Source organism: Impatiens glandulifera, chromosome 2 (assembly GCF_907164915.1).
Source record: "Impatiens glandulifera chromosome 2, dImpGla2.1, whole genome shotgun sequence".
Lineage (NCBI taxonomy): Eukaryota > Viridiplantae > Streptophyta > Magnoliopsida > Ericales > Balsaminaceae > Impatiens > Impatiens glandulifera.
The window spans coordinates 62889888-62902356 of NC_061863.1; the positions used below are offsets into that span (position 1 = coordinate 62889888).

Sequence of the window (12469 nt, forward strand, 5' to 3'; positions counted from 1 at the left end):
CGACATCTCTCTCTTTATCTTTCGTTTCATTTTCCCAAAACCCAACCCATTGTCGATCTTACTGAAACGTTTCATCGACTTATTTTCTTCCGATCAATCGAAATGGTAAGTCTTTTTTCTTTCCTTCGTTTATCTTCCGTTCGAAATGATTGTCATATCAATATTTATGTTTAACGTTTATGCTTTAGCTGCTGAATCGATTTAGATTAGGGTTATAAAAGATTTGGATATCAATATTCTATTTTAGCTGCTGAATCGATTTGGATTAGGGTTGTAAAAAAGAGTCCCGAAACTATTATTTTTTGTCCCGAAACCAGCATTTCTGGTCCCGAAACTACTATTTTTAATCCTGGAACCAGCATTTTGGGGTGATTTCGGGCCCCAAAATGGTTTCTATAAGAACTTTTATGGTTGTTTCATTTCTTTGCAGTTAACTGTCATTTCCCCGACGTAGACAGTGAAAAATAACAATGATCTATTGGAGAGGTCTGAAAAATAGATTACATTTGAGTTGTGTTGTTGATTTATTGTAAAGAACAAATATATATATATATATATATATATATATATATATATATATATATATATATATATATATATAATTTTTGCTCAAAGAATTTCAGTAAACTTGATTTGATTGTCTATTCATTGCTTTTTTTTCTATACAAAATCTATAATACAAATGAATTAATAATGAATCATATGAACAAAAATGTCATTGCTGGTTATAGAGATCATAAGAAGTTCATTAATTGAGAGTAAAGAAAAAAATGACCTTTATGAAAAAGAATGTGATATTAAGAAGCGTCAACGCGTACTCCCCTGAAAACACGTTAATTTAGCTTCAATACACATTAATTGAAAACTCATCAGTTTTTTTATAAAGACTTGTTTGATGTAGGATTATTTAGAATTGTTTTAAAAAAAATATATTTGTTTGATTTATGCTATGTAAAAACATTTTTTTTAATATTTTTTAATCTGAAACATTATAATGAATATATATACTAGAAAATCAAAAATAATTGAAAACAATGTTGTTATACTATAAATTTACATAATTAAAAACTTTATTTACAATGTTACAATTTGTCATTTATAGCACATTTAAAATACAATCTATTATACATTTCGAGAGATCTCAAATAATCTCATTTCTTCATTAACCTGATCAATAAGAAGATCTGGATTTTCATACATGATCTACAAATTAAGTTAACATTACAATAAGATTATTGGTTTAAAAAAGAAATAAAATAGCCATAAAAGATCGTATAAAAACCATTTCGGAGTCTGAAATAACAATTTTAGGGTCCGAAATAAGCATTTTGGGCCCGAAATCACCATAAAATGGTGATTTTAGAACAAAAAATGACATTGAAATGCTGGTTTCGGGACCAGAAATGCCTGTTTCGGGAACAGAAATGTCTGTTTCAGGACCAGAAATGCCTATTTCGGGACCAGAAATATCTATTTCAGGACTAGAAATGTCTGTTTCGATACCAGAAATGCCTGTTTCGAAACCAAAAATGCTGGTTTCGAAACCAGAAAAGCTGGTTTCGGGACCAGAAATGCCTGTTTCAGGACCAGAAATATCTGTTTCGGGACTAGAAATGCCTATTTCGGGACCAGAAATGCTGGTTTCGGAACCAGAAAAGCTGGTTTCGGGACCAGAAATGCCTGTTTCAGGACCAAAAATACCTGTTTAAGGACCAGAAATGCCTGTTTCAGGACCAGAAATACCTATTTCGGGACCAGAAATATCTATTTCGGGACTAGAAATGCCTGTTTCGGGACCAGAAATGCCTGTTTCGGGACTAGAAATGCCTGTTTCGGGACCAGAAATGCCTGTTTCGGGACTAGAAATGCTGATTTCGGAACCAGAAAAACTAGTTTCGGAACCAAAAATGCCTGTTTCAGGACCAAAAATATCTGTTTAAGGACCAGAGATGCCTGTTTCGGGATTAGAAATGCCTGTTTCGAAACTAGAAATGCCTGTTTCAGGACCAGAAATGCCTGTTTTGGAACTAGAAATGGCTGTTTCGGGACTAGAAATGCCTGTTTCGGAACTAGAAATGCCTGTTTCAGGACCAGAAATGCCTGTTTTGGAACCAGAAATGGCTGTTTCGGGACCAGAAATGCTGGTTTCGGGACTAGAAATTATGGTTTTTGGACCATAAATGTCTGTTTCGGGACCTTAAATGCTTGTTTCAGGATCAGAAATGTCTGTTTCAAGACCAGAAATGCTGGTTTTGGGATAAGAAATGCTGGTTTCGGGACTAGAAATGCCTGTTTCGGGATCAAAAATACTAGTTTCGGGACCAAAAATGTCAGTTTCGGGACCAAAAATGCCGGTTTCGGGACCAAAAATGCCGGTTTCAGGACCAGAAATGCTTGTTTCAGGACCATAAATGCCTGTTTCGGGACTAAAAATGCTGATTTCGGGACCAGAAATGGCTATTTTTTACAACCCTAATTGAAATTGTTTCTGCAACTAAATCCAAAATGCAGTTAAACCCTAATCGCTAAATTCTAAATCATAAACCAATCATCTTAACCATAATTCCATGAACTAAACCATCAATGCTAAATAGATTGAATTATAAAAAGATGAATACATGGTGTTTTTACCTTGGAGTTGGTGTTGTTTTGCTAGATGATGAACTTGCACCTGCACCTGCACCAGCCTAAAGACAAGAAGAAGTATGAAACGGAAGATAAACGGAAGAAGACTTACCATTTCGATCGATCGAAAGTGAAGTAGATAAAAATGAAAGAAAAGAATCGTCGGTGGGTTTAAGGGAAATGAAACGAAAGAGAAAGAGAGAGAAAGAGGGTTTTGGTTTTGGGGGAAATAAAACGTTTCAATTTATTTTATTTTTACTGTCTCTCTTCTACCCACGTGGCCTTGCCACGTAGGATTCGTGGCCTTGCTTTCGCTAATATTTCGTTGAATTTATCATTCCTATATATATATATGCAAAACAAAAACAAATGTAATAATCTATGTTGGTCTGAACATTTGGTCTGTCGGAGGTAGTTGTTAGAGTTGTATCTTGTATGTAGTTTTATTTTTTAATGACATTTATTAATTAATAAATAATACTACAATTATAATTGTGAGTAAACGGAACTTCACTTTAATTTTATAATATAGGGTCCGCTTTTGTACATAGTACTAATTACGGGTACAAGTGTAAGGAGGCATAAGTTATACAAGGGTATTAAGATGTATAAATTATATAGGTTATATGTGTTTGGTTGAATTTATAAAAAAAGTATAAATTGTATATATTTTATAATTTTGTGTTTGATTTGTTATATAAAAAAAAAATAATAGAAAGATAAAAGACTATTTTACCCTTATATTTATAAAAATTATTTTAATTACTATTTTAATATTTATTTTATTTAATTTTTATTATTAATTATATTTAAATTAATAAAATAATATTTAACTTAGTAAAGTAATATATATATATATATATATATATATATTATTTTAACGAATTCATACAAATCAAATTTGATTATTATAAATATAAAAATATGATCATAATTCTTAATCGACAGTCAACCATAAGTTCCTCCATTTACATTGTTATTGACTTTTTCTGTAGTTCTTCCTACAGAAATAAAATAAAAAATTTAAAGAGAGATAAAATAAAAAAAAATGAAATAATTTAATGAGAAAAGAAATTTATATACAAGATTAAATAAGGAAATAAATAATTAGTAAGGTTTATACCTATCAAAATCAGTTACAATTTTATACTGAATTTAAGGTATAATTTATACCACATATAATACTGTAAATAAAAAATTATGTAACCAAACAACAATTTAAATTTACTATAAATATTATTATCCTATATCTATATTATTATATTTATATGCATACGCAGGCTAAGATTATGATGAGGTATTGAAGCAGTAGTAACACTTTTACTTCTTTCTTTGACTATTATTACCTATTATTTATTACTCTTCAATAATAACTTTAATTTTTTTTTAAATTTAAATTTCAGTTTTCTTGAATTTTTATTAATTATTGATAATTTTCATCCGAACCAAATAAATGTTAAAAAAACGTGATACATCATAATATAGTAAAAATCCATTAAGATATAATAGTGGGACCCGACCTAAAGTCTACCACCAAAAAGTAAAGAGAAAATCATAGAAAAGCTACAACTCATCATCATCCTAAAAAATATTCTCTCAACACACAATTAGCAGCACTCGTCACAATCAAAATTAATGGATCTTCAAATTTCACAAATCGCCATCATTCTCTTTTCTCTACTCCTCATTCTCACCGCCGCCTCCGCCGCCGCCGCCGCCATAAACCTCTGTCCCGCCACCTCTTGCCGCCACCGCGACCCAACTATCCGTTTCCCTTTCCGACTAAATAGCGGCGACGGCGACGGCGACACCACACAACCCAAATCATGTGGCTACCCAGGATTCGATCTATCATGCGACAACAAATCAAACCAAACAATCATTAACATCGGAGGATTATTATTCACCGTAAAAGCAGTAGATTACGCCACCCAACAACTATGGATCAACGACCCTGACAATTGTCTCCCCAACCGTCTTCTTTCTCTTAACCTTTCTGACTCTGCATTTCGAGGAGTTTATCCTCAAGATTTCACCTTGTTTAATTGTTCATTAAACTTAGACTTGGCTAAATTTCAGCTTAATCCTGTCGGATGTCTTAGTGGTCCTAATTACTCTGTTTTTGCTACCTCCTCTGATAAAGCCGTTCAGTTCTTCCTATCTAAAAGTTGCACCTTTATGGCGTCCGTTCAGGTGCCGGTTCAGTGGCCCTACTATGAACAGGTTGTAACGTCAGATCTTAGTGATGACATCCGGCTTACATGGCTGGAACCACGCTGCCGCCGGTGTGAAACTCGCCGTGGTCGATGTGGACTTCAAACCAATTTTAGCCTTGAAGTTGGATGCTCTCAGCAAGGTCAACATGGTAATTTCATTCTCTTTCCTCGTAATGCAATAATGCTTCCCAAATTTATTTTTATTTTACTTCAATAACAAATCAAATTACATCATTTTATTAAAAAAAATTATATATATTTTTTAAATATAAGAAAAAAAAAGATTTTTTTTTTTTAAAAGTGATTTTGTCACTTGAATTATACATTATGGCTCTTAAAATATAAAAAGTTAGTGTTGACGGATTAAAAAATTAACAAATTTATGATCAATTTAAATTCTTAATTTTTTGACAGATGGGTTTCAAAAAAAAAAAAACCCTCAAAGTATGAAACAGTACAGTAGACACACAAAAACATTAAAAGACAAACAAATAAATGCTCATGTAATTATGGATGGAGTGGTCAATGATATTATATATATATATTTGAAAATTAATGTTTTCGGACTAAAGAGTGATTAAGTCAAAGTGGGCATGCAGTTGAAAACTTTAAATGCTTATAAGTTGTATAAATGATTACATTGATTTAATAATAATAATAGGACTTTTGTATCTTAATTGGCACATTTAAAATATATTAATTAATAAAACTATATATATAGGTAAGAGATAAGATTAATTAGGATGGCCTCACTGACCCCCATTTTATATTTATTATTATTATTAATATTATTTTTATTATTATTATTATTTCTTGACCAAATTCCTGACTCTTGACTATATATATATAAGTGCGCTTAAACCTTCTTCCACTACTTTTTAAACCTTCACTATTGATTGGATATCAACCTACTACAGTCTATACAATTATATATTTTAACTGTTTTGTTATAGTATTTAATTTATATATAATCCTAAAATATAAATATTTATCAAGAACTACAGTAATCTATAAAAATAATTACTCTGTTATTAATTAGGAGACTTACTAATAGACTTATTAGTTATTACCTAGAAAATTTTCACTATGGTTTTCATTATGACTTATAAAATAATTTATATCAAACCATCTAAAAATAATAATCTTATAATAAACACACAAATATAATCTCTTTAACTTTGAAAATTTTCAGTTATATCATATATAACTATATATGTTATAGATTGCTATAAAATATCACTTTGTAAATAAGGTCACAAAGTTGATATTTTCAAATAATTTTACTTATTCTCATGTGATTTAAAATTATCCCGACTACAAATTTTGTGCTTTTGTTATAGGGCTACCAAGGACGGCTCGATATGCCATAACTGTGGGAGCAGGATTACCAGCCATGTTATGCGTAATTGGAATGTTATGTTTCGTATGTGGCAAGCTCAAGTCCCGCGGAAGTACAAGTCAAAATCCCCGCCCTCGATATGAATTCAATTCGAGTGTGGCTCCACAGCCCACGCTTGTAATAGGCCTCGATGGTCCTACCATAGAATCTTTCCCAAAACTTGTGTTGGGCGAGAGCAGGCGTCTGCCCAAGCCCAATGATAATATCTGCCCAATATGTTTGTCGGAGTACCACCCCAAAGAGACTCTCCGGACCCTGCCCGATTGCACTCATTGCTTCCACGCCGACTGTGTTGACGAATGGCTTCGCCTTAATGCCTCGTGTCCTGTCTGTAGGAGCTCTCATGAGCGCCATTTGTATTCGTGAATTATCAACAATTATTAGAGATAATTAAGAGTGTAACAATATATTTTAAATTTGAAGTGATGTTTACTTTGATCTAACCTTAAATAAATCTCATTTTTTATCTAGCGCAATAAGATGTGGATATTTTGAGTTCCCTGAAGTTCAATTCGGAGTTCGAGTCTACCGGTCAACAAGTTATGTATATAATTAAATGTGTTTATGCCTATGTGTGTTTAATCTGTAGGGATTATTCGCATACCACCGAAAAAGTGGAACCCAATGTTCTTAAAAAAAAAAATTAATAATTAAGAAACTTAATATTTTATGCTAGTTAGTTATGCTTCATCAAATCTATCAAGAATAATGTAACTTTGTATTAAAAAAATTAATTATTTAAGTAAAAAACAACAACAACTAAATCATGAAAATAATTTAAGCAATATATTTTAGGAACCAATTTAATTTTAATTTATGAAATAACAAAATTTGGATTTAAAATCTATAAAGAATAAGTTTAGGGTCAAAATTAATGTAAAGTAGTGATGGATGTAAACAGACTTCAAAAGGATCAATTTGACAACATATTAAAAGTTCAGAGTCCAAAACATTTTTTGTTTAAAATTAAAAGAAAAAGAAAAAGCAAATTAGGGCATATTTCTTATATATGTTTCGGCCTGCTATCTTCTTCTTCAAAATTTACAACCTTAGCCCTTTTGAAAGGAATTTTGTAACTAATTTCAAAAGCTATCAAGATTTATTATTAAATAATTGAGTTTAACAATTTATATTGAAATTTTATACATTTAAAAGTAACAATATTATTGTAGACATTTTAAAATCTATAACTATTGTGATGTTTTTTTTTGTTTTAAACAAACTATTTATATCTTTAATTTAAACAAAAAAATTGTGCATATTAACAAACATATTGTTTTTTTATTGATCTTAATAGTATAAAAGATTCAAAGCTTCTCTTTTATTTCTTTCATCTCTGACTATTTTCATATCTAAAAATTTGACAATCATTTAATGTTCTTTATATTTAGTACTAACTAAAACATAATATGTATTGTTGTGTTTTCAATGCATAATTTTTTTAACTCAAGCAATACTATCATTTGCTTCAAACATTCTCACATTTTGAATATAGTCTTGTTTGCCTTAAACATTAGTTTATTTTTTAATTGGCGCAAATTTGATGTAATCATTGTTGTTGAATTAAGAGATGATTTAATAGTAAGATCGTCGAATTTGAAAAAGTTTTATCTTTTCGCATAATTAGTACATCAATTAGGAATTATGTACGGTAATCTTATAGTTTATGTCTGTTAATATGGCAATGACTAAAATACATCATATAAAATAAAAATAAATATTCAATCAGATAAACACAATTTGTTTTTATTATTGCAAAGTCAAACTTAATTCAATTTGATAGATTTTAATTTGGAATGATTCAATTCACACCATCTTATTTAATATTGATTCAAGGTAAAGGATTTTAAGTAGTAACAACCATTATTTATTTTTTTATTTTTTTGTCTATTGAGCATTCTAAAGAAGTTATTGTTGTGGTCTCTGTTATCAAATTCCTGATTTTGCTTTCTCTCCCAATCGTTGCAGTAAGAATCCAATCCAATTGGAAGCTCAATTGGATCATGTTTGATCTGCTTTTGTTTGTAATAGCAAATTCTTATTTGATTAGTATTAGATGATACACTAAAGACTTATTTTCGAGTTAATTTGTTGTCGGTCTAACCTAGACCGGTAAATGAGTTAAGTTAATTTAATATGTTTGTTGATGTAAGGTTATTAATTGATTATTAATTAAGTTAGTCAAATATAATAAATATAAAATTTAATAATTTTAAATAATATTATATATAATTATTATTAAAATAACTTAACTCATGTAGTTGAATTAATAATTCATCTCAAATTAGTCTATGGTGATGTAAATATATTTGTGAGTAATTATATTTTGATTGAATTAAAGTACAACACGACAATACAAATGAAAATAAATTTCGCATCAATTGAAAATCTTAATTGAATTATCTGAAACAATCAAGACTATATAAATATATGATATTCAGTTATAAGTTTGTTTTAACTTGTTTGATTTTTTTCAAAATACATTTATTGATTTATTTTTTTAAAATTTTATTTTTTCATCTTTTATTTGTGTTTCATTACAAATGAGTTCAATCAAAGTCTCTAAGCATTTTAATCAAATTTAATGTTTGATATATTCAATATTCTAAAGTTTTAGAAGAGTGGAATCAGAAAACTTTATTCAACCATCTTTTAGGAATATAAATATATTTTTAAAAGTGTAAATTATATATATATATATATATATATATATATATATAATAAATTTATTTCTCTTTCCTATGTCTATTTTTTCAAGAAAATAATGAAAAATAGTCATTGTCTCGATCTCTAGCTGTCTTTCACGGGAATATAAAGGAGATGTCACAATCTAGCTTTTATTTATTTTTTTGGTTAGTCAGCATTTTTCTTTCAATTTTTTTTTTGTTACACTAAGTTTGTTTTTTGTTATATGAAAAATAACTTATGAAGTCCGTCCATGGCTTCTATACACCAGTATTTATAATGTTGATTAAGAGGAGATGCATGAGGTATAAATGGTAATAAAATTTACAAAGTGGATTTTTTTCTAATTTGATTAAACAAGACTTATTTGGAAAAACCACATAAAATCCAAATAACCCAGAATTTATCAAACAAACTAGTTTTTAAAATTTTAAACAAATAGCATACCTAATTATTAGCAAGTATTTAATTATTAAGATTATAGAAAAATATCACAACTAATTTATTTGACGACTCTAACTTTGTCGTGTTGTGCCGACTCGTGTTTGTGTCGTGTCTAACTCACAACTCGAATTAGATAGTATCGTGTTGTGTCATTCCGTACAAATATCGTATTGAATCATGTTGATCAAACTCAGTGTCTAGGTCTAAACGAACCCATGATTGATCAGCGACTCGGGAAGGATGTTGTGTCCTCATCCATCTATTTTTTATTTTGTAAATGATATAGATTAAATTAAAATATTTAAAAATGCTAAATTAAAATTATTAATCTTATTAAAAAGTAAATTAAAAATTATAATTTCAAAATATTTTATTACTTTTTATTTTATAATAAAATAATTAAGTTAAAATGTTAAATATACGGTTTAAACTATTTTCTATTAAATATTACTTTTCACTTAACTTGTTATAATTTATTTTTGGCATAGATAAATATGACACATTTTTTCAATTTATATATTTACACTTTATAGTTTGAAGTGAAAGTTTGTTTTGTTAAAGGTAGTTTGATTTTGGTTTTTTTTAATTAAAAATATATATATTAATATATTCTAATTATTTAAATAATCAATTAAAATATTAAAATAATTTTACTTTATTTTATTTTATTTAAATTTTAAATAGAAAAAATATTTCAATAATTTATCCTAAACAAATCTAAAATAATAATTTTTTTATTAAACTAAGGGTTTTTTCTACAAAATAATAATAAAAATTTAAAACCATAGATCAAACAAGCTTTATTGTGTCACTTTAAAGTTTAAAGGTCTTATGTGAAAGAAACTTGAAGTATAAAGTTAGATTATCAATAAAAAAAAACATTTTAATTGAAATATTTGGGTCATTTGTATAGAAATATGGTCCAACTCTATATTGAAAAGATTAAATAGGGCAAAGTAACAGAAAAAGGAAAAATAAAATGTTATTACAACAAAATGAAGACGACTTAATATTCTTAGGTTGTGTTTGTTAGAAGTTACTACACTTTTAGGATAGAATAATTATTCTAATAGTAAAATTGTAAAGATGTTTGGTTGGAATTATTTTGTATCTAAAGTAAAATCATGATATAATTAATACCTTGAAAAGGGTATAAATTTGTAACACTCTATACATGTTATAAGGAGGTATTAAATTCTTAATTTATTTTTACTATTTATTTATCTTATTTTTTTAATATTAACATTCATTTGTGTATTTAATTTTCATTAAAGTTTAATTATTAAGTTTTTATTATTTTTAATTTTAGTATATAATATATATTTTTATTAAATAAAATTAGTTTCAAATTTTTTATTAATTACAAATTTAAATAATTTAAAATTTTATTTATTTTTACAAAGAAAGTTAATGTTTATTTTATAATTAGTAATATAAAAATAATATTATTATTATTATTAATTATAATTATCTCTTTAACTCGTTAGTTCAATAATTTTAAAAAATATATTATTTTTTATATTTTAAATAAAATTATTAAATAATACTAATTATTTATTTTTATATATTATTATTAATTTAAATAATAGCGTAAGTATATTATTATTTATTTATTTGATATAATATTTAAATTAATTAAAATAAATTTTAAATAATATTAAAATATCAATAAAATTAATTTAAAATAATATTAAAAAAATAATTAACAAAGATAAAAATAAGTTAAAAAAATAAATTATTATTATGTTATTCTTATACTTAAATTTTATACTATTTACCAAACAAAAAAATTATAAATTTATATTATTTATATAATGTCTTATACTTTCAACCAAATAATAATAATATATACAAATTATACTATTTTATATCTCCATACAATTTATACCCTTTATAATTTTTACCTAATATAGTTGTACCTAGTAACAAACACAGTCTTATTGAATAAAAACATCCTTCACAATTGAATTTTATGTTTAATCCTTGGTCTCTTATTCTTCTATAACATGAAGTTGGTTATAGAAAGGACTGCTGACAGTAGTAGTCCCATAATTTGTTGAGGCAAAAGGATTAGGAGGCATTGTCAAGGAGGTTCCATCTCCCTCCAACATTTGCACTGCTACTTTCATCGATGGCCTATCGTTTGGACACCATTGAATGCACCAAAGCCCGACAATGGCTAGTTTCCTAATGATAACACCATCCCCATCTTCCACCACTTGGATTCTCAGTTCTTCCCCACCACCATCCAGTTGGTTGTAAATCCATTCCGGATAACATATTTGGTTCGCATCATCCATGTTTTTCTTGCCTCCAACCATTCCCAGCAACAACATTCCAAAACTGTATACATCCGATTTGTAAGAGACACTCCCAAAGTTTCTAGAGAAAACTTCAGGAGCAATGTATCCAATTGTGCCTCTGGCAGTGGTCATGGACACTGCGCTCTGATCTTTCGAGCAAAGCTTTGCTTGTCCGAAATCAGATACCTTTGGGATCAAGTTAAGATCGAGAAGAATGTTGTGAGGTTTGATGTCGAAGTGAAGGATCCTCTGTTCGCATCCTTGGTGAAGGTATTCAATTCCTTTGGCAATGCCCAGAGCTATACTCTCCAGCTTCTCCCATCCAAGGGATGATTTTTCCTTATCGGACGAGATGTACTTCTCAAGGGAGTCGTTTGGTAAGAAGTCATAGACCAGAGCTCTTCGGAATCCATCTGCACAATACCCCACCAATCTTACGATGTTAACGTGGTGGATTTTACCCATGATTCCAACTTCATTGATGAAGTCTTCTCCGTTTCCTTGCCAACTGTTTAGCATCTTAATAGCAACATGAACATCATTCGATAACGTTCCTTTGTAGACAATTCCATAGGCTCCTTGTCCCAATCTATTATCAAAATTATGAGTAATTTTCTTTATATCAGCATAAGAGTACCTTGCAGGTCTAAGAGCTCTGTAATCTTGAAGAAATTTCTCAATCTTTGCTTCATCGTCTTTCCTTTGTTTCCATACATAACATAAAGAAGCCACAGCGACCGAGAGAAGAAATAACCCAACAATGATAAGCGCGATCCATATGAGAAATGAAGAATGGT

At 28.4% G+C, this 12469-nt stretch overlaps 2 protein-coding genes across 2 annotated transcripts; one reads left to right on the forward strand and one right to left on the reverse strand.

Moving 5' to 3' along the window:
* Window positions 1-4231: 4231 nt before the first annotated feature.
* LOC124927263 (RING-H2 finger protein ATL20-like) lies at window positions 4232-6631 on the forward strand. Its single transcript, XM_047467653.1, has 2 exons — window positions 4232-4990; window positions 6182-6631. The coding sequence occupies exons 1-2, from the start codon at window positions 4261-4263 to the stop codon at window positions 6604-6606; spliced, it is 1155 nt and encodes a 384-aa protein (XP_047323609.1). The 5' UTR covers window positions 4232-4260; the 3' UTR covers window positions 6607-6631.
* Window positions 6632-11337: 4706 nt separating this feature from the next.
* On the reverse strand, window positions 11338-12446 carry LOC124925161 (rust resistance kinase Lr10-like; the record flags this gene model as incomplete). Its single annotated transcript, XM_047465131.1, has 1 exon — window positions 11338-12446. A coding segment is annotated over one exon (1086 nt), but the record flags the coding sequence as incomplete, so codon positions are not given.
* Between the last annotated feature and the right edge of the window lie 23 nt (window positions 12447-12469).

Coding starts and splice junctions, on each gene's coding strand:
- LOC124927263 (XM_047467653.1), top strand. CDS start 4,261: ATGGATCTTCAAATTTCACAAATCGCCATCATTCTCTTTTCTCTACTC. Junction 4,991..6,181: donor CTCTCAGCAAGGTCAACATG/GTAATTTCATTC, acceptor CTTTTGTTATAG/GGCTACCAAGGACGGCTCGA.